The sequence below is a fragment of the Alligator sinensis genome, unplaced genomic scaffold (assembly GCF_000455745.1).
Source record: "Alligator sinensis unplaced genomic scaffold, ASM45574v1 scaffold144_2, whole genome shotgun sequence".
NCBI classification, from domain to species: domain Eukaryota; kingdom Metazoa; phylum Chordata; order Crocodylia; family Alligatoridae; genus Alligator; species Alligator sinensis.
Window position 1 is genome coordinate 2,087,393 of NW_005841872.1, and position 21,489 is coordinate 2,108,881.

General features: G+C 41.4%; 1 protein-coding gene across 1 annotated transcript in view; it reads left to right on the forward strand.

The window, feature by feature from the left end:
- Positions 1-21,489, forward strand: part of OCA2 (OCA2 melanosomal transmembrane protein) — a 421,183-nt gene that overhangs the window by 30,113 nt on the left and 369,581 nt on the right. Inside the window, exon 2 of the mRNA XM_014527422.1 lies at positions 17,929-18,201. Within this exon, the coding sequence (XP_014382908.1) occupies positions 17,933-18,201 (269 nt within the window). The 5' untranslated portion in view covers positions 17,929-17,932. The remainder of the gene's footprint in view (positions 1-17,928; positions 18,202-21,489) is intronic.

Genomic DNA, 21,489 nt, shown 5'->3' on the forward strand with positions numbered 1-21,489 from the left:
CAATTTTCAGCCTCGCCAATCTGTGGACTCGTTCATTTTGAAGAAGCAAATTATGGTTTCAGAGAGCTTGCTTCATCAGTTGAAATAAATGCTATACCATAGAGTTATGATTTAATGCAAAAGTCCTAAAGCTTCCTGCACAACAAATTTCACAAGACTGCTCTGAGACCTGGCTAAAAGCTGTAGGTCTAGGTGCCTCTTGTAACTGTTTGCTTGGGAACACTATGAGAAAAGGGGCTTTTGTATTTCCACTTTACTGTTCATTTGGAATAAAGGATACATTAACAGTATCATGAACTCTGCTTTTCTGCACCTGCTTGTTCTATTTTTTTTCCACGGTACAGCTGGTGGGGCATATGGATTCTCTAATTTCTTTGTGCAGGGAGGTGCCATGTCATCATATCTCCCATGAAGTAAATTTAGCTTAACAGAGGATTGGAGAAATATGACATGAACATCTACTGCAAATCAGTTTTACTGGCTGCTGCTGCAATTTGAAGCACCTGCGGTTTTATCAAGTTAGATGCAGGGAAGATTGACACGAGGTGAATAACAAGCTAGATATTTCAGTCTGTAGGTGATATTGCATTTCTCTGCATTTAGTTTAGTGAGCCGGGCTCTCTGTCTGAAAATCTATAGAGAGGTTTTCATTTATTTATTTATTTTAGTAAGAGTCCCCATTCCAGCCTGATTGATTCTCAGCTGAATGAAACAATGAGACTCGTATAACAGGTATTTGCTGATCTACTCCCGTTCCTTGGCAGTCTGTTCCATCTCATATCCCTCCTCCTGATCTTTGACGTAAACAGGCCACTTGAAAAGTCTACAAAAACCGGCTTCCATTCCATTTACTACCAATTTTTGAGGAACTTAAAGACCCCCACCCCGTAAGCCAAGGCTTAAATCAAGAAGTCCATTTTGGAGTGCAGGATCGTTGCTGAATGATGAAAACTTTGACATCAAGGAAAAATGAATCCAGCAATGGAACACAATTGACATGATTAATACATTTCTTATCACGGATCCTGCATCTAAACCTCGTGTCTTTGCCTTACCAAGTTGGAGCTGGACAACATTGAACAGAGTTCATACTGGGCAACATAGATGTAACTATTTCTACATCAATGGAATTTTATTAAAGATCCCAAGTGTGTGTGTGGCAAAATCCATACATAGCACACGTCATGGAGGAATGTCCTATTTGTTATTTTTATGTTTGCATTGAAGACCTGCACCAGGCTACTGATGATGCTTTGCACTGGATATCAAATCTAAAATTGTCACTCTAGCCTTATATCTCAACGCCATTGTTTATAGGTTGTTTATATCTTGTTCTGTCATTTGGTTGCTGTAATCCATACCAATAAATAAACAAAATGTATTAAAATCTGTGATATTTTTTAGCAGAGCAAGGCTTTAAAAAATCTTTCTGATATTCTATTTTTCCATTTGGCATATACAGAGCTTTCTTGTCTTTCAAACAGAGCTGAAATCAACAGCTTAGTTTGTCATTCTGCTGTTATAATTGTGCTGTCTTACCTGTGATTAAAAAGGAAGAAATAAAAAAGAAAACTATTGTGTGTTCCTAAAAGTAAAAACAATATATTCTTGCTGTGCATGTTTTACATGCCATCCAAGTAGATTTTTGTAACTTACAAGTATAAGAACAAAAGCAAGAAGAAAAATATCTGTCCATTGCAACATATTTAGGGACTATTAAATGTCACGGCATTTCCTGCCTTGACCATCTTATCTATTAATATGGTATCATCTTTATCTTGAAACAAATCCATAATTATGGGATTCTTAACGAATCATAGAATAGGAGGATTGGAAGGGACCTCAGAAGGCTATCTAGTCCACCCTCCTGCTTAAAGCAGTATTATTCTTGACTTAATCTATCCCAGTCAACTATCTAACCTCTTAAACACATCTAAGGATGGAGATTGCACAGCCTCACTGGGTAGGCTGTTCCAATGGTTAACCACCCTCAAAGTGCAAAATTCTTCCTTGTATCCAAACTTAATTTCCCTTGCTGCAATTTAAGATCATTGCTCCTTGTCCTGTCCCCTGTGGCCACAGAAAATAGTCTATCTCCACCCTTCATATAACCTCCCTTCAGGCAATTGGAGACTATTATCAAATCCTCAATCTTCTCTTTTCAGCTAACCTCATAAGTAATGTTTCCCAGGTTGCTAATCATTTTTGTCACTTTCCACTGGACTCCTAAATTGTCCACATCTTTTTTGAAATGAGGGCCCCAACAGAAATGCAGGATTCTAGGTGAGGCCTCACCTGTGACAGAGCATGAAAATCCACTTCCCTTGATTCACAAGTGACATTCCTATTAATACAGCCCAGTATGCTATTCATCTTTCTGTAATAAGTGCATACTGTTGTCTCATATTAAGCTTATGGTTCACCGTGACCTAAAGGTCCCTTTCCAGTCCTTCCCTGGTATGTATTTGTGCATGTGATTATTTTGTCTCAAATGCAGGACTTTGCACTTGCCCTTGTCAAATTTCATGCGATTTATTTTTGGAGCATTTCTGTAGTTTATTAAGGTAATTCTGGATTCTAGTCGGAATTAGGATCTGTAGAGTGTCTGCAACTCCACTCGCCTTGGTGTTGCCAAGTAAGAGCTCAATACCCTGAATCTTATTTTTTGGTGGAGAGCATCCTAAGACAACAGAACATACCATGGTGACTCTTGAATGTCGTTTTATTGAATGTGTAATTGATGGATATGGCCAAAAGAGTAGCAAACTTTCAAAAGCTTCTCATTAATGAGAAGCACACAATGTTTATTTGTGTGTGTGTGTGTGTGTGTATCATTTCACAGCCTGAAACAAAAGGTGCCCAGGAACCTTTTTGAAGAATAAATTTTTGCTAAGACAAATGGTGCTGCTCATGAAACAGGTCTTAAAGGAACAGAGAAATGGTACTTTTATAATGCTAAAAATATGTTTTTCTGGTTTTGAGATTGGGTGGTGGTGGAAATCTCTTTTAATTATATGTTTTTTGAGATGGGGAAATCTTTTATAAGTACACATTTTTTGAGATTGGCAAAAAAAATTCTTCTAAGTATATGTTTAGGTCAGGACAGAAAAGAGATTGCGTTTGTTTTCAGATCTGCTCTCTTTCACGATTCATGTAGTCTTCAATATCTTAATCAGAGTAGGGTGAATATTTTGACTGGTATCTAGCAATAAATTGTAAGCCTCCATTCCAGAGGCTGCCTTAGATGGGAATAAGATTGGACCTTAAACCTAAACACTCTATTTTAAAATGTCCTTTTCTTATAAACTTCCTTCTCTTTAAAATGCAGAAGGTTATACAGGGCTGGAAGGGGTTCCAGCATGTAAATATGATCATCTTAAGGCTACAGATAATTGGCTTCAGTTGTGATGTGGTACCTTATCAGGCTCCATGCTATGATGTTGCAACTATACATGCTTGAATTGTATTCATTGAATAAGTTATTCATTTTAATACATGATATTAAATACATGATATCAAATGAATGATATTAATACCCTGATATTTAACTGGATTTTTTTTCTACTGCAAATATGCACACAGTGATATCAATTTCATGTAAGATTCCAGCAGCAGTTGTCCTGATTTTTTTCATGAAATGCCCAGCAATAATCACAGCTATTGATGTTGCATGCTCCTAGGCATTCATGTTGATTCTGATGCCAAAACATGGTGCCCTCTGGTGTGCTGCTGTGAAAGAGGAACCACTGACCCAGCACCTGACTCAGAACCCAAGATATCAATGGGAGTCTTTGAACTCATTTCAGTAGATGGTGGGTTGTCCCCTTTGGAAGACACAGTAAAAAAGAGGAGGGAAGAGCTGTTTCTTTAACTCCCTTTCATGCCTTCTTCCTTATTTATCATTATGTCTGCCCCCTCCTGCCTCTAGTGAACAAGCTGACATCTCTATTCAAATTCCTCCTTAAATTGTGGAAGCCTCTTAATGCCAATGTATTCAATAATGTAAGAAGCAAGGAATACTGTTCTAGTGATGTTTAAAAGAAGTACAAGATAGAAGCCATACAAGAACCCATCTGCAGCAGTGAAGTTTGCTTAGCCAGTGCCTTCCTGTGTCCTACAAAAATGTACTGGACAGGAATAAAAAGGAGCTTCAGATGGTGTAGTGTCGGTTAGACTGGGGTGGTAAATAAATATGCACTCAGGGTTTACACTGGCATAACTGTTGTTCCCTGAAGTTACACCAGCCCTTAGATAGAGCTTTTATATTTTGTTAGTCTATTTACATTGTAGGTTTTATGGCTTATCTTCTGTTTTCTGAAGTGCAGGGCATTTTGCTGGCACTTATCTTCTGTGTGCGAAGCTTGCAATCTAAGTGGATCAATAATAACACCTTAATAGTAACAAGTCCTTTCACTGATGTGAATGATTTTTTTCTCTCTTAATTGCAAACCACTTTTAAAATGCAGTTGTACAATTTCTATATGTTCATGAGCAAGGGTGGTTAGCTGTCTGAAGTCAGGAAGAAAGTAGGACAAGGTGGCACCTTAGACCAGGGGTGGGCAATTATTTTTGGCAGAGGGCCGCTTACTGAGCTTTGGAAAGCCATTGAGGGCTGCATGACAGGCAGCCCAGGGCAGATTAATATTAATTTTCTACATTTTTTAGGGGCCTCGCAGGCAGGATAGAATGGCTTAGCAGGCTGTATCCAGCCCCTGGGCTGCATTTTGCCCACCCCTGCCTTGGACACAAACTGATTCAGAAAGGCATAAGCATCTGATAGGATCTGATGCAATATGTTGTTACCTAGGAAAGCTTAGACCTCTGTGAACCAGTTAGTCTCTAAGCTTCCACCCTGCTTTACCATCATTTAGCTTTTGTAGCTGTGATTTAATTAGCCTACAAAAGGGAGTACTCAATCCCTGGCCCATGGGCTAGATCTGGCCCCCAGTGCTGTCATCCAGCTCCCAGAGCTCCTCACAAGTCAAGAAACTGGGAAGCAGGGGAGCAGTGGCACTGCTCCCCTGCTACCAAATTTCCTGGTGTATGGGGAGCCCTGGACCCTGTGCACTGGATCAGGTGCCTGATTCTGATGCATGGGACTGGGTGGGAGCACTGCTGGTCCCTGGGGCCTGATTCAGGCATGTGGGAGCCAGCCAAGGGCCTGCAGGGCCTGGTTCGGATGCACAGGGCCTAATCTGGCTTGCAGACTGGTCCTGTGCTACTCATCTGGCCTATGGGGCCCAAAACTTGAGCACCACTGGTCTGTAAGGTGCAAATATATTTTGCCTTCTGCATAAAAACATTGCTATTGGAGATTTGTCTGGCTACCACAAGAGGTCAGCGTGTCCCTGTATTTATTCCATATTATTCTAATGTTCGCTGTTTAACAAATGGATGTATTCAGCTGTGTGCATGGGAGAAGTAGAATGACAGTGAAGAGACAATCATTTACTGAAGGAATCTCAAAAGTCACCACTTCAAAGCCTCACTTAAAACTATAAAGCACAATATTTGGAACACCAAGAAAACCCTACATCACACCATAAGAAATGCAAGAGAGGCAAGGGCAATGCCAATGCTTTGCCATTGCAGTGATGGGGAAACAGCTGATTAATATGGCTAGGGACAGAAATTAGACATAAACTGGCATAAGTGATTAGAAACTGATTCAATTCTGTTATCATAACAGAAATTCAGTGTGCATAAACTGCTTTCAAAATGCCAAAACCAGTTTAAGATAAAACTGGATGGATATAGTATTAGACTTAACTGATTTAGATTAAATTGGTTTATTGAACTTTTGTCCCAGATCTCCTCCTGATTCAAATTAACTCTCAGACCCCCAGTATCCCAAGACATTTTGCACATACCCTCAACCCCCCACCCCACTTGTGGGCTAGCTTTGACCCAAGATGTTCGGAGCAGGGAGGCATGCGCTAGCACTCTCTGGCTTCTGGCTTGGGCACTGCAGGCATGTGGCTGCATTTCCAGAATCAAAAGTGAATGTCTGTTCACTTGCTTATCAGTTTGATCTATGCAGTTTAGACTAATCTTCAAGGGTTGAATTCATTCAACCTTGGGCTTTTTGACTATCTGTACTGAGTCTATCTGTTCAAAAAATCCTAGGAAGAGGTCCCGGTTCTGCACAACAGAAATCACCTTGCGCCCCCTGCCTCCCCCCCACACACACACTTTCCCCTCTTGCTGTTATGACATAGAGGGAAAATTTCATCCTGCCCCCAAATTTTGTAATCAGTATCACTCTGAGCAGAAAAGCAAGACCATCCAGCTAGGAGTGACTGAGTTCCCTAAGTACTGGCAAGAATCCTTTTTTACCTAAAACTGCAATGTGCTGTATAAATAAAACAAGCCCAAAACACAGGGTAATAGTCTGTAATCTATCAAATTAACTGGAAAAAGATATTACATTTGAAAAAAACACCACACAAACTGACTCATTAAAGATTTCATGAGGCTTCCAAAACTGCAGGGGTAGGCAAAGTCAGGATGATGGAAAGTTTAATTGATAAAAAAAGACCTGGATCCTTGTATAAAAGGTGCTCTGTAGGTCTGTGGCCTCAGCCAGCGAAGAACTGAAGCATACATTTTACTAGGTCTGGCAAGAATGCAGCGATCACCCGGTTTAGTAAACACGGGTATATTTGAATGAGTAGTAGTAAGCACATTTCTGCAGTCCTTTGGTCTCTCTGACCAACTGACCTGAGGGACCATCTCTCAACTCCCAATCTCCATATTCTTCCAAATAAAGGAATATCTCCAAATTGTAGCTTTTATCATTATATTTTCCCTCTTAACAATAAGTACAAAAATCAGTTAAGACCCATCTACAGAAGAGAGATTACTAGCCCGTCACTTTGGAGTAAATTTTTACTATTTACTTTCCTATTTCCTTTTTCCTTATCTGTTTTAGCAAATCTCTGTGAGTCTTTTAGGAGGTTTTGCTTTCTTCCCTGGCCAACAAAGAATCTGACACTTGGAGGCACCTGGGGGAATCTGCCGGTTGTTGATCGGCAGCAGTGAATCCAGGGGGAATGCACCGTTGTAGCTGCACCCTCCGTTGGTTTCTGGTCCACTCAAAATTTAAATTAAATTGCCTGCAGTAGCAGCAGTTTTTGTATTAGGCAGCAGTGAGGGAGTCAATTGACTTCATAGCTCACTATTGCATGTGATTCCTTTGAAAATCTTCATTCCACTGGTGTTAAGGACTCTTTCTCCTTTTTAATGGTCTGTATGTTCCACTACTCAAGCTATCCTTTCTTCTCCTGGTAATGTATTTCCTATTTCATAGCCTTGTGGACTGTTTTTAACTCATTCCAATAAAGTTATATTTGTTTTTGCATCAGTCATAAACTGAATAATATATCTCTAGGGCCCTAGCATTATTAGTAATGCTTCTAGTTTCTTTTTACCAGGAGAAAAATATGTGTTGTGTTATATGTGGTGATGCCACCTCACCATCTTCAACCCTCATTTTCAAAATTGTAGATTCAGCCATATTGATCTGGTTCTGTTTCCATTTCTGGTGCTAAGGTAGGAACTGTTGGTTGAAAACATTCCACATCCATCTCTTCTCTTGGGTCTTGAGAGTACTCTCAGCATGCTCGTAGGGCCTGACAATTACACCTCAATGTGTCCCCTGGTCTATTTGTACCATGTACAACCATGGATTCAATAGGCACTTCATAGTATCATGCTGATCCCACATATTTAAGGTGTGAATTCTCAGAATGACTCTGTCCCTAGATTTTAATACTGGAAACTCCAAGGCTCTTCTGTGAAAATACCATTTTTGTTTCTGTTTCTGAGTTTCTTTTGTCTTCCTGACAGCATCATTATCCTGATCTTTCAGTAAGCTGTCACAGATCGGCAAGTTAAAATGTATCTGATGACCCATTAATAGCTGTGCTGGTGACCAGCCATTTGCCAGAAGTGTAGTTCAATATGCCAATAATGCTTTTGGAAAGTCACCCCTACTGTTAAATGGGGTGGGTTTTTTTTAATGCTCTGAACAGACCATTCCACAAGGCCATTTGACAGATATTAAATTTAAAAAAGCACAAACTAGGCAAAACATAGTCAAAAGATTTGTTTCATTAGTAATATATTCATTATAGGTAAATGTATATCTCTTATTCAAATTCTTGACTGTATGTCCAGTACTTCAGTGTCAGTCATTTATACACTGAACTTAAGGTTTTTTTGCTAGAGCTAAAAACAGTTTGTAGGGCTGTGAAATAAAAGAGAAACATTACCAGGAATAGTTGACAGGCAGCCAAAATACAGAAGAAAGGATAATTTGATCAGTGCAACATCAAGGCCATTAAAAAGGAGAGAGGGTTGTTAACATCTGTGAAGTGACGAGAGATTAGCAGGAATCCGGTAGATTATAATGAGTCATAAAGTCAAGTGACTCCTTCAGTCCTTCTTGAATAGATGTGCCACTTTGAAGGTTTGAGTGAGCAGGAATCAAGGGCCGGGGTTCAACAACACCACTGCACCCTTCCTGGAGTCACCTGTGTGTGTGTGTGTGTGTGTGTGTGTGTGTGTGTGTGTGTGTGTGCACGTGTGCGTGCACATATACTCATTAAAGCTGCATCCACATACAGTGTGGACTTTTGGTTCCCTGGGGACAACTAGCGGCGGTGCACCTTGTAGCTCTGGGCAGCCCAGCTCCACTTTTGAGTGGCGTACACTGCCAGTGTATGCACTGTTCTGCTTTTTTTCTCCATGGGTTTTTGGACTCATAGATATCCAGGGGTCAAAAAAACCCTCTGCACTGCTCCCTTGCAGTGTGGAGAACAACTGAATGTGAGGTATGTGGAGCCACAGCCATGTCTGCAGTGCCACATACCATACAGCGGTGCTCATCTAGACACGGTCTTAGTCCTGGTATTAGTAATGAAATAGTTACATTAGACATCATGTCCCTTGAAGCACACAAATGCTTTCGACACAAAAGAATGTAATAGCTCTCCAGAAGCTGTTACATTCCATCAGTTAATAATCTTCAGATTATAAATTTTTTACAAAACTACAGAGAGATTGTAATGTTGTAATGTTTCCATCTGTCATGTTTGTGATCCATAGCTTGCAGACTACTGAAATTGTAACTGTTGCACTGACTACCTTTGAAATAATGTCTCCTAATGCTGGCTAGCTGCAGGGAAAACACCTTATACCACCTATACTTACATCAGGTAAAAACCCCTCTGTACTAGGCTCCCTGACTCCTGCCAAGAGTTTATTTAAAATTTAAGTGAAAAGTCTGTTAAGATGGTTGATATTACACCCACCTGGATGCGGTGGAACATAGGAACCTATATTGATAATGATCTCAAGGTACTGCTGCTGTTTGTCTGGTGGAGCGAAGAAAAGAGGAACGGAGGACTTCACAATCATTGGAAAGATGATGGTGGTAGTGGGAAATAGTGCCTCTGTGGCATATCCCCTTCTGACTTAAACACCACTCTTTCTTGTCTCTCCAAGCAGTCTGGGCTCAAGAGGTGATTTCCCAAGTTAGAAATCCTGAGGCTTTTAACACCCTATGATTTAAGATAATCCTGACCCATTGTGCATATCACACTGTTAGAGAGAAAAATAGCAATGTTGGAATAGACTTTCAAGTCATACAACAACCTAAACCCATGCACATGAAGGCTATGTTGTACTGTGTATTCCAGAAAACAATCTTGGCTTTCTTATTTATATGAGGTGCATTTAAACAATCAATGACATAACTTTAGAGGTATTGTAAACCATTGACTGCATAGTTTAAAGGACAACATTTGACTTGATTATCTTTTTTTAGACATGTCATGTGTTTTTATGCTAAATGAGTAAAAAAGAAGAGAATATTTTGAGCCAGGGTGCCCTTAGACTGCATCACCTGAGACAGACTAGGCAAGTTTGTACCTCTGGAAATCAACCGAGCACACACTTTCCTGCTTCATATGTACCCAAACCTAGCAGTAGGTAGTGTAGATATGCTGAGCGTACACTACAATGCTGCTCAGGCTCTCTGTCCCAGGAGACAAAGCCATCTTATCTACCTTATCTTCCTAATAGCTGGACTGTATTGGATGCTAAATGGGAATGAGGGTGTGTACAGATGTTTGCCACACCCAGTCTATGTTTATCTATCTTACTTTAAGCCAGGTGATCATAAACTGGGAGCAATGTGTGCAGCTGTTCACTGCTCCTGGGAGCCGTGCGGGGAAACCGATGCAAGTAATTCTGGGTGGGAGAAGGGCTGCGTGGGATCGGGGAAGTTGATGGGTCTGTGGGAGGGTTTGGCAGCATTGGGGAGAGGACTGGCAGGTGCATCAGGTGGGGTAGGTGGGTACATTGAGGGGGTTTCCTTGTTGGTCAAAATTTAAACTGAAGTCCTGGAATTGCAGAGGCATGGGGTGCAGTCTGGACTTTGTCCCAGTGGACTGCACCTATGCATCTGCCACTGCCTGCAGCAGCTCTGCTGACTGGGGGTCGGGGCAGTGTCCTGGATGTCCCAGATTTCCTTATGGTCACCCTCACTTATGCCTACTGCTGATTAGAGGAGCTCCAGGGATGTGCTAAGCAACAACTGTCCAGAAAGCATCTTGCTAACCAAGGATTGCTGAGATGTAGAGATGTTGTGTGTGGAGACTCTGCTCTATTTTTCTCTGGTTATACCAAACTTGTGGATTGTGCTTGGCAGTCTGTGCCAGCAGGGATAGCTTTAGGGTGGCTGTGCAATGGGAGGGGGTGAGTAGAAAATTGCCTCCTGGTCTGAGGGTGGAGTCCCCACCTATGTTACAGGTGGGGAAAGGTGGGTATGTAAAGAGGTATTCTTCCCTAGTGCAAGCACTGACTAGGGTTCCTGCAGGCAGCTTATACGCATTACCATTTTAATGCCTGGTATGAAGAGCAGGCTGGGGGATGGAAGAGAGGTGTCTGAAGTGCCTGTTGCTATTGAGGGAAATTGTCACTGCTGAGCTGCCATAGGTGAATGTGAGGTGGTTTGTGAAATGTGCCCAGAAGGGGGCCGCTGTAGCCTATGGCAAACCCAGAATCCTGCATGTAAAAATGTGCTTTAATGCCCCTTCTGCTGCTCCTCTGCTTGGTGTATGTGTGTGCATGCACGAGTGTGCATGCACATCTCTTGGAGGAACAGCACACAATCTGACCTATAGCCTTTATCTCAGATTGCTGCCTGGCTTGGAAAGGTGAGTAATGCCAACGTAATGTTTTTTTCCCAGGCCTTCAGAGATGAGGTGTATGGGGTCATACCTCTCCTGGTAACTCATGATGCAATAAGTAATGGAAGAAAAATACAATTTCTTCATAGAATATGGAGAGTCAGATATGCTACTTTGTAGCCTGTTGACCTTTATGGTTCAATCTTCATTCCCTTTCTGTTGCTCCTATGCTATGCTCTGGGATGCTCAGAGAGACATCAGGGAGAATAACATTTTAAAAAGCGATGAAATGGTATCCAAATATGTCACAGAGATATTAACGTTTTTAGTATTATGCATCAAAAGGCCTTTCAAATGAAATCACTCATGCAAATTGTTGATCTCATTAACACTTGAACAGACTTAGGAAGAAGTAAACATTTTGCATTGGTAGTTCATTAAACATTTGCAACTGGATATTCAGATACCTGACGTAGGGTAGAAAGAAACTGGGGAGATGACATGAACATTACACTAGACTTGTCAAAGTCAGAGTGAATTTTCTTATTTGGCAGCTCCTTTTTAGGTCTCATCTCACTCCACTTATTGTGCGCAAACTAATATGTACCAGGCAGACAAAACTGAAGTGGATTCTGTTATGGCAAAGTCTCGCTCTGTCTTGTGATAACTTCTCTCAGATGACTAATATGTGATGTGTCTGGTGTGAGGTAAGAAAGATGGAGTGGATATGGAAGGAGAAGAAAAAGAGAGAAGTCCTGTAACTATAGAGAGATGAGATGACACACATTTTTGAATACTAAATAAACTGTCTATGATTTTCCGATACCATGGTGATAGTTACCTTAGCAATGCCTTAGCTACATAGATAATCATAATCAAACATGCTGATTGTGGCAGAGACGCTTGTATTTTTTACCCAGCTTTTATGAATGTGCAGTAACGTGATCTATGATTTGGGATCCAAGCTTTAGATTTTCCTATCAAATTCCATATCCTTAACATTCTGTTATTTTCATTGCTTGTAATTCCAAAAATATATCTTTCATACTGACTCATTTTAATATGTACATATTTTCACAGCTGTTGCCCAGACCTATCATATTTAAAAAAAAAAGAAAGTCACATCTCAATTATCATTTACTGAGCAGCTTAACAAAACCAGCGTAACATGCAAGTACTGAAGTGGAATCGACAAAACAGAGCCATTAGCTTTTATATTTGAACTCAAAATCATCTGTCAGACTTTGTAAATTTATTCAATAGAGTGTAACGCATTTTTTATTTTTTCACCAATATTGTTTATCTTCCTTACCGCAGGCGACAGGATAGTTTATCTATTTAAGGGACTGTCTAGGAAGAAACATTTGTTCCTTTAAGACTCAATTCTCTTCTGGGTTTTCTTGTTTTATACATTGTGTTTGTGAATGAAAACAATATAAACAAATTGTGTAAAGCAGTATATTTTTCTCTTGCTTTCTTGCTTTTCTTCTCTCCTAATTTTCTTATGAGAAAATTAGGGAAAGGACAAAGAGGCAAATGTATACTCCTTATACTGATGACTGCCAGGCGGCTTATGATATGACGAAGAGTCAAATTAGCTGAGCCCTGCTGCAAACACAGGTTAGCAAATGAGAATGTAGGACATAGGATATGAATAAAGGATAAGGAACAGGATAAAAGAACATCAGAAAACACTGTAGGTAATGCGTATCTAAGGAAATGCTGGTGCAGACCTGTTTAGTGAATCTTTTATTCATGAATGTTGCATGCCTCCTGAGGCAAGGGGGGCACAGTGACTGCCGCAGGTAGCGACGGTGGTGTCCGCAACGGGGGCATGGTGGCGGTGAGTGGGGGGAGCTTCTGCAGGCTGCTGCGGCGGTGTCAGTGGCGGGGGCGGGCTGAATGGGGAGCTCCCACAGGTGGCTGTGGCGAAGTTGGCGGCTAGGGAGAGGGGGTGGTGAGTGCTGACGGGCGATCGGCAACCACCTGCAGACGCCACGGCAGTGTTAGCAGTGAGGATGGGGGTGGTGGTGAGTGATGACCACCTGCAGGTGCCATCAGCAGCAGCCAACTTCAGGGCGTGCACCACCAATCGCAGGGGGTGCATGTGTACCTGCATGCACCCCCTATGCATTGCCAATGCTTTTATTGTTTGGTGCCAAAACCCTTATGCTACCATTTAGAATGAGGGCTTTTTGGTTCCTTTTCTGGAGGTAGGAAAGATTGGTGACTTCTGTTTTTTTTAATTAAATTTTGACTCTTCTGGAGCACTCTGTATTCATATGAGCTGACTGGGCTTCTTGGCCTGCCTCTTCTATCTCTTGTCAATGCTTTGTATTTCAGTGTGGTTTTGCTGACATTCCATGATACCCAAATTAAAGAAAAAAATAGCTTTATTTTTCAGTTCAATTTATTTCCTGCCTAGGGAGTGAGAAAGACCTAAAGGTGCTGAAAATTGCCATTAACTTCTGCTGCCTCCTTTTCTGTTAGTTTTCCCATAGGTATCAGATGAGAATCCATTCCTCAGTTTTATTCCCTAGCTCTGCTCCCTGCACTGTTCTGCAGAGCTATAAGTGTTCGGTGCCATTTCACAGCCTCCAAGGAAAAGTGAACATTTGCTGTGTAAATTCTGTCATCTCCTTTTATAGGGCTGGAAGGCCTTTCAGGTCTGTTTTCTCTCCTCTTGTTTTCCCTCAGTGCTAGGTAAGCATTTGGCTCTTAGTACTGGCTACAATTAGCAGTGTGATTTTCTAAGGGGGAATCATCTTTAACTGAAGTCTCTTCTATGGTTCATGTATTTTGTGCAATTCTGAAGTACTTTTGCAACACTCTCCACTCTCAATTTTAATGAGCACATCATTACAGTTTTTTTAAACTGCTATGCACTGAGGTATTATTGTAATTTCTGTTAATCGCAAGCTAAAACTGAATTTTCATTAAGGTACTTGATTTACATTTCATACGGGTAACCAGTAATCTGTGAAATAGCAGGTTGCCTTCATGAGGGGCCTCCAGCTATAGCGTAGTTGCAGTATGACTGCAGCATTCTTGGGGCGTCTCCTTACTAAGAATATGGCCATTGTCTTAGGAAGCTCTGCTGCCACTGTGGCTGCAGTAGAAACTGCTGAATTCAGTATTAATCGAACCATAGAAGAACCTATTTATCTATTAGCTGTCCCATTACTGTGCAAGAAAAACATTTCTGAACAGAGGAATTCATTTGCCTTGTAGCTATAACAGGCAGAAGAGAGAAATATGATGAACAGGGTGGCAAAGCAGACTATAGGGCAGGGTTGCACCCTGGGGACTGTTTCAGAGAGGTGTACCAAACCCCTAGAAACTGGCACAGGGAGTTGGCAAGTTCCCACTTCAGTATGAGGGATGCTGGGGATTAGGGCCACAAGCCCACAGGCTAAGGGGTGGACACTGGTGAATACACATGAATATTAAGGTACATACACTTAGGATCCGGGTAACAGGAAGTAAACAGTGACACTTTAATGTGGTGTTCTTGGGCAATTTCATCATACTAGCAGTGTGGTGACACTGCCCAAGAACAGGTAACTGGTAGAAAATGCTAACACTGTGAGAGAGATATATATATATATCACTGTGAGAGAGATATATATATATATATACACACACACTTAAGAACCTTAAATCCTCCCCTAACTCTGGAGGGCTCCAAACCAGTCTCTGGTCCCATAAAATGCTTAACTACCCTTGCTCCATGTTTGAGCCCCACTGCTGCAGCTCCCAGTCCCAGCTCCACCACTCCTTCCAACTCTCTGGCCACACATCTCCCTTTTGGGGCGACCCATGCTCCAACCCTGCTCCTTCAGCTTCCACCCGCCCCCTGCTGTCTGCTGGGAGTTGTAGTTCATGTTGCAGTTCATTCCTCTAGTCCCCTGGAAGCTTCTGGGCATTGTAGTTCATGTTACAACATATCAGTACATGACACCATCGCAGTACATTACAGAGGGATAAGCTTTTGTAGGTAACAGGTGAATTCCTAGCATCCAATGAAGTAGGCTATTATCTACAAAGGCTTATACCTCTGAACCAATTAGTTTCTACCCTGCCCTGTCTTCTGCCTGACCTGAGACTAACAAAGCGGACTGTCTCTCAAAACAGAGTATGTTAATATGGAAAAAAATTGTTTTTATCTATCTATTAACTGTGGGGAGATGAGCAGCCATAGCAGGTATCTCATACTTGGAATTGTAGCTTATAGACCTAGTGAGTCACCTAATGGCTTCCTGTGACTAAACATTTTTTTCTTTCATGTCAGTGCAAACAGAAACTGAGGCTCCCTGTGTCTTACTTTGTGCATGTCTATGTCACTTATTTACCATGCAAGGCAGAGCCGATTTGCTCAGGTACAGCACTATGGATGTTGGAGGTCATGTGTGCTGAGCATCTGAGTGTTTCAGGATGATGCTGCCTGGCATGGTAAATGGGAAGCAGAGACATGCCCTTCTTGTCTTTCTGCACATGGCAAGTTGTAAAAGCCTAATTTGTTTTGCAGCACATAGCCCTTCTCTCTCTCTCTCTCTCCCTCTCCCACCTTAGATAATCAAACATGCTGATTGTGGCAGACACTTGTATTATTTTTAACCTGGTTTTTATAATTGTGCGTAGTGATTATTTGTTTGTTTGTTTTACTTCTAACATATTTGCAGTGGATGTGAAGAGTTGCTGGAGTAATTTGCACAGCAAGTTTTATTGGTCATAAAACTCAAATTAAAATGCATGCTCTTCATTGCTGTGTACTAGCGCTTTGTCTGTTGACCATCTACACATAAGCTGAGCACTCCTGTAACACTCTTTTGCTTTCTCTGCTCTATTGCAAACCAATTTTGCAGGAACAGAAAATCAAACCCAGGCACTACACCTCAAGCAAGGCTATGCCAAATAGCTGCATGTTTCAGTTGACCATTATTGTACAGTCACAGACCTTTCCATTGACATACTTAAAGAACGGATTTAAAATGACTTGTGTCAGTTAAAATGTAGGCATCTTGTTCTTTTCTTTTCTGGATTCCTACTAGAGAAAAAAGCATTGACTCTTTTAGCAAGCCATGTGGGTGCTCAGATTAACAACCACATTTGGAGAAACATCCGTAGCTTATCATATTTTCTTTTGTTATTCCATTTTTAACGTTCCATATGTCAAAAGCTTGTGAGTTATTTATTTTTCTTACTGGACTCACAAGAGGGACGTTGCAGACGCTTTTTTTTAAACTTCACCCACTGACTGTCTCTTTAATAACCCATGTTAATAAATTAGCTAAAATTCCTTTATTCAAGTCAGAGGTTTGTGTCCTACAGGGTCTATATATGTTTTCTCAAAGAAATAAGTTAGTAATTCAAATATTTGAGTCATAAATGCTGCCCTTACTAAAATTCCTTTGGGGGGCTTACAAAAGGGACAACAATATAGAAACAGAATAAAATATTAAAGTAGGATATTACAATAAAGCAAGCTCCCTCTTCCCCACAAGCTCTTCCAAATTCAAAAGCAATGCACTCCACGCAACTCCATCCCACTCCCTGCCTCAGACTAAAGAGAATTTTCTCCTTGCCCAAACTAACCTTACTTCCCATAAAAGGAACCAAGATGCCACTTACCCCTCCATATATCCTCCTGTCCCTTCCCTACTCCCACTCCCCTTCCTCACATCCAGGGGAGCTCCTCTTTCCCATTACTGTCCCTCCCAATACTGTACCTCCCTCTCTCAGGGAGGGCTATAGATATCCACAAAACCCTCATCCTCCTGTGACTCCTCAAAGAAACATTGTTCAAATTGAATCAGTAACAGTGAGGCATGACTTATGTTCCCATGAGAAGCAGCAGCACAAATTTGCTGTGGTTTTTTTGGGTATAATTCAGTGATCTTGTTCTAGTGCATTACTGCTCTTGAGTTTCTCACTGTTGTCTTGACATCTCTTTCTCTGAGGAGCTTACACATTAGTTATTGACTTTTATTGTGTCGTCAAGTGCTTCAGGATAATTCATATACTTGAGTACACCTTCATTTCAGTGTCTTATCTTGGTTGATCAGTGGACATGCTTGAGTTGCCGTATTGCAAAGTAATAATTGACTTAATGTGTACTTGCTGGTGCTTGTGTGTGTCACTAGGATGTATTATCTCATGCATCTTTTAGCTATTCAGCTGTTTCCTGACACTAAGTGGATGGGGAGAATGGGCATGAGGGGTCTGGGGGCACTCCTGCTGACATAAGCTGGAGTTCCATGTTCAGAGACCCTTCAGGCTGTGCGCATATATGTTTTTTAATATTAACAATTCAGGAGTTAATTGCAAGTGCTACCACTCATTTACTTTGCTGATGGTGTTGTACAGGAACCCATTTCTCATTCTCATGGCCACAGTGGCAGATTTCAAACCTGTCATTGATTTAGCAATGATTAGTGCTTATCTTATGTATTAGATCCATGTGAATTGGAAGGAGATTTTCTGGAGGGAATCCTTCCATGTCAGACTGAAGAGAAGACAAGTCTCTGGTATACCTTTTGAAAACAATGACTGTTTTGAAGCTGCTCAGAGATTTGAAATGGGATTTCTGGTGGAAATGAATTAGCAGGCAGAGTACAGGTGGTCAAAAATGTATGAAAAATCTTCCCTAGCATTTTAATATATGGATGCTGACACACGTGTGTATTCAGGTTAGTCTCAATACATTATTTGCTTTTTTGTCTTCTGCTTCCAGGAATATGTACTTAGATAACAAAGAGGATGAAGCAATATCGAGGAAACTAGAGATGGAGATGACCCAGACATCTGCACATCGTGCAAGTTTGCCTGGAAACGTGGCATCTGAGCCAGGAACCAGAAACCTCAATGAGCTGCAGTTGTTAAAGGAGTTTCATGCAATGGTGGCTGTTCAGGGGGAGCCCGCAACACCCCATCAAAATAGAGCAATAGGGCAGGATTGCTGTGTTGTCCTGGGGAAAGATTTCAGCCCACTCACCATGCAGGGGAGGTAAGAGAGAGAACAAACTGAATCATTTTCTTCTATTAAAAGTTGTTTAAGTTTCCTGACAGCATAGATAAACACTACGTTTTAGTTAACATCTTTCTACAGTGCATGGAGTGGGAAGCTTGAGAGAAATTTACAGCAATCTTAATTGCCTGGGGAGGGAGACAGGTTCATTAGATGCCTGAACTAATATCAGCCTTTATAGGAGCTCTGCACCAGTTTGTCTGTGTTTTTAAAACCAGAGGGCCTGAGTTTCCTTTCCAACTATATAGGTTAAACAAAATGGTCACAAAATCTTTGTATAAGGGCTATAAAAGAAGAAAAAGAAAAGACAGCCCCCCCCCGGGATAAAGTAACACCCAAATTACCTAGCTACATCTCAAGGCTATATACTGTATGACTATTGCTAAGGACTCAGGACAAAAAAATTGCACAAAGGATGCTGTTCTGACACTAAGCAAGCCATAACACCACACACAGCCATTTGGGGTGTGACAGGCACCTCCTGAAAGGTGTACCCTTCACTTCCATTGCTGCTAACTGTGAGAAGATCTGGCCCCCAGTGTGTGTAGTTGTATTGTTTAAAAATGGGGACTCTGTGGCATTATACACTTTTTCTTTCTGCTTGAATAATTTCAACTAGAATAAAACCTACAAGTATATAAGGGGGGTGCATCAGGACCTGGGAGAACAGTTGTTCACCAGAGCTCCCCAAGGGATAACAAAGTCTATGTCCACAAACTCCTGGAAGGCCGATTTAGACTGGACATAAGAAAAACTCCTTTACAGTCTGAGCATCCAGGGTCTGGCACAGACTCCCCCCAGAGGTGGTGCAAGCACCTACTCTGGACCAGGCGCGGCTGATGAACTCAGACTGGTGGGACAGGTGGAGTGTCCCATGGGAGTGGGGGGGAGGGGGGAGGTTTGCAGCTGGCCGGCAGTATGGGGGGAGGTTTGCAGCCTCCCCACTATTGGCTGGAGTGCCTGGCCAAACCACTGCCCCCCTGCTCCCGTGTGCTGCTCCACCCACCCCACCAGTCTGAGTTCACCAGCCGCACCTGCTCTGGACTCATTCAAAAAGCATTTGGATGTTTATCTTGCTGGGGTCATTTGACCCCAACAGACTTCCTGCCTATGGCAGAAGTGCTGGACTCAATCTTGCAAGGTCCCTTCCAGCCCCTAATGTCTATGAAATCTATGAAAATGGTGACTGAGCTCCCAGGAACCAAGTACAGTAAAAGTTCTGTTATCTGGCATTTTACAAGCCAGCATGCTCCACTAACTGGCATGCCGGCTTGTAAGATAAAGTGAAACCAGAAGTGCCCATTGTGGCACTTCTGGTTTCTCCAAGTCCCCGTGGCTCAGGGCAAAGCAGCCTGCACTGCCAAGCCCCCATGGGCTGGGGGCATAACAGGCTGTGCGGGACCCACCTCCCTGTCCCGCAGGCAGAGTACAGGTGGTCAAAAATGGCCCCACGAGAGGGGCGGCGATCCCGCGGGAGGGGCACAGGGACGCCCCAGATGTGGCGTGAGAAGCAGCGGCTGGGGCTGCTCAATTAACAGGCATATTTTATCTGGCATCCCCTTTTCCTGGGGGATGCCGGATAACAGAGCTTTTACTGTAATACATAGAGAAAATGAAGCTGAAACAAACACATTAGGGAGTCCAGTGAAGGAGGGTGAAAGTTAAAAAAAACAGTTCAGAATTGTTGTCTGGAAACTTCAGCTGGACACTTGATAGATTATAAAGCCAGAGGGGACCATTGCAGTAATCTAATCCGACTCGCTGTTTATCGTGAGCCATAGAATTAACCCAATACTCCCAATATGCAGGATAAACTGCAGTGTTGAAATAGATGGGATGCAAAAGAGAGGGTATACTTCATTCTGGAGACTGTTACATCAGTTGAAATGGTCAAAGGAGTCACACTGGAGAGTGTGTGTGTGTGTGTGCATGTGTGTGTGTCTGCGTGTATATATATATATATATTTGTGTGTCTGCATGTGTATCTAATATATATTTGCATGTCTGCATACACACACACACACATGTATATATAGGGGGAGGAGGGCTGGTGGTGTGGTCTAAATCAGACAAGAATTCTGCTTCAGGTTTATCTGTAGTCAAGTACTCTCACTTGAAGAATGAGGTTTTTTTTTCTTTTCATTATTCAGGCCTTTTATTGTTATAGGGGAGTCAAGGTAGGGATTTCTGTGCATCGTAATTGCCTACCTAACATTGTATGTACCTTATTTAGCTATTATTTTAGAGGAAAGTGGAAATTTCTAACTCTTGAAAGCATAGCTGTAAAAGCCCTAAGTGCAAAGAGTCTTTTATATTGCTTTTGGAGCACATAAGTACTTATAAAAAATGCCAAAGATTTTATGAAGAGTCTTAAACCATGTAAAAGCTCCTTAATTTGAAGTGCAGAAGAAACAGTGCTGTTTGGCAGTCAAGATGTACTCTTTCAGCAACAAGATGATAGTTAAGAAGAACGTGTAGGGGAAAATGGGTTCAGACCTTTAAGGAGCCAAAACAGCTCCTTTGGAAAGGCTGGTATACAACAGTTGTTAATAGGACTAAGAAACGCAGTTTCTAATAGTAAGTTACTTCTTATACATAGTAACTGTGCAGTTAATGAGCACAGTATTATGAAATTTACCACAACATCAGTCAATAGATAAACAGTGAAGATTAAGACTTATTAGCTCCTGAACCAACCTCCTTGCAAATGCTAGATGTAGTTTCACAAATTGTCTTGTAATAATTTCATTTTCCCATTATGTAAGGTACATTTATGACATGTAATCTAGAAACAAATGTGCAATGACAGTACCATCACCCTACAGTGATTTGTATGATCTTTATAATAAAAAGGTAAGTATTATTTGCTGGTAAAGGAGCTCTTGGAATTTTTCCTCAGCTGATCATTCTCCTTGAATTTAATTGCTGAGTCCACATGTAAAGGAAATAAGTCTTCCACCATTCTTATTTGGCTTTTATCATGCATCTTATTATTTTTCCCAACAGCAAAAATCTATGCTAAACAAAGGAGGATTATAGGGGAAATGTATGGGTTGGAAAGACATTTTTTAGTCTCTGATCTTACTATTGCTTTTACATTAGCCTTACTGCTTGGAATAATTCTATTAAAATCAATGGGACTGCTCAATATAATAAAGATGAAAAAAAAATCATGAGTCTTTGCAGGATTGGCCCTCAAACTTTGTTTGAGCAACTCCAGTATAATGAAAATTTAACTTGTAATGTAATTTATTTTGATGTTTTCCT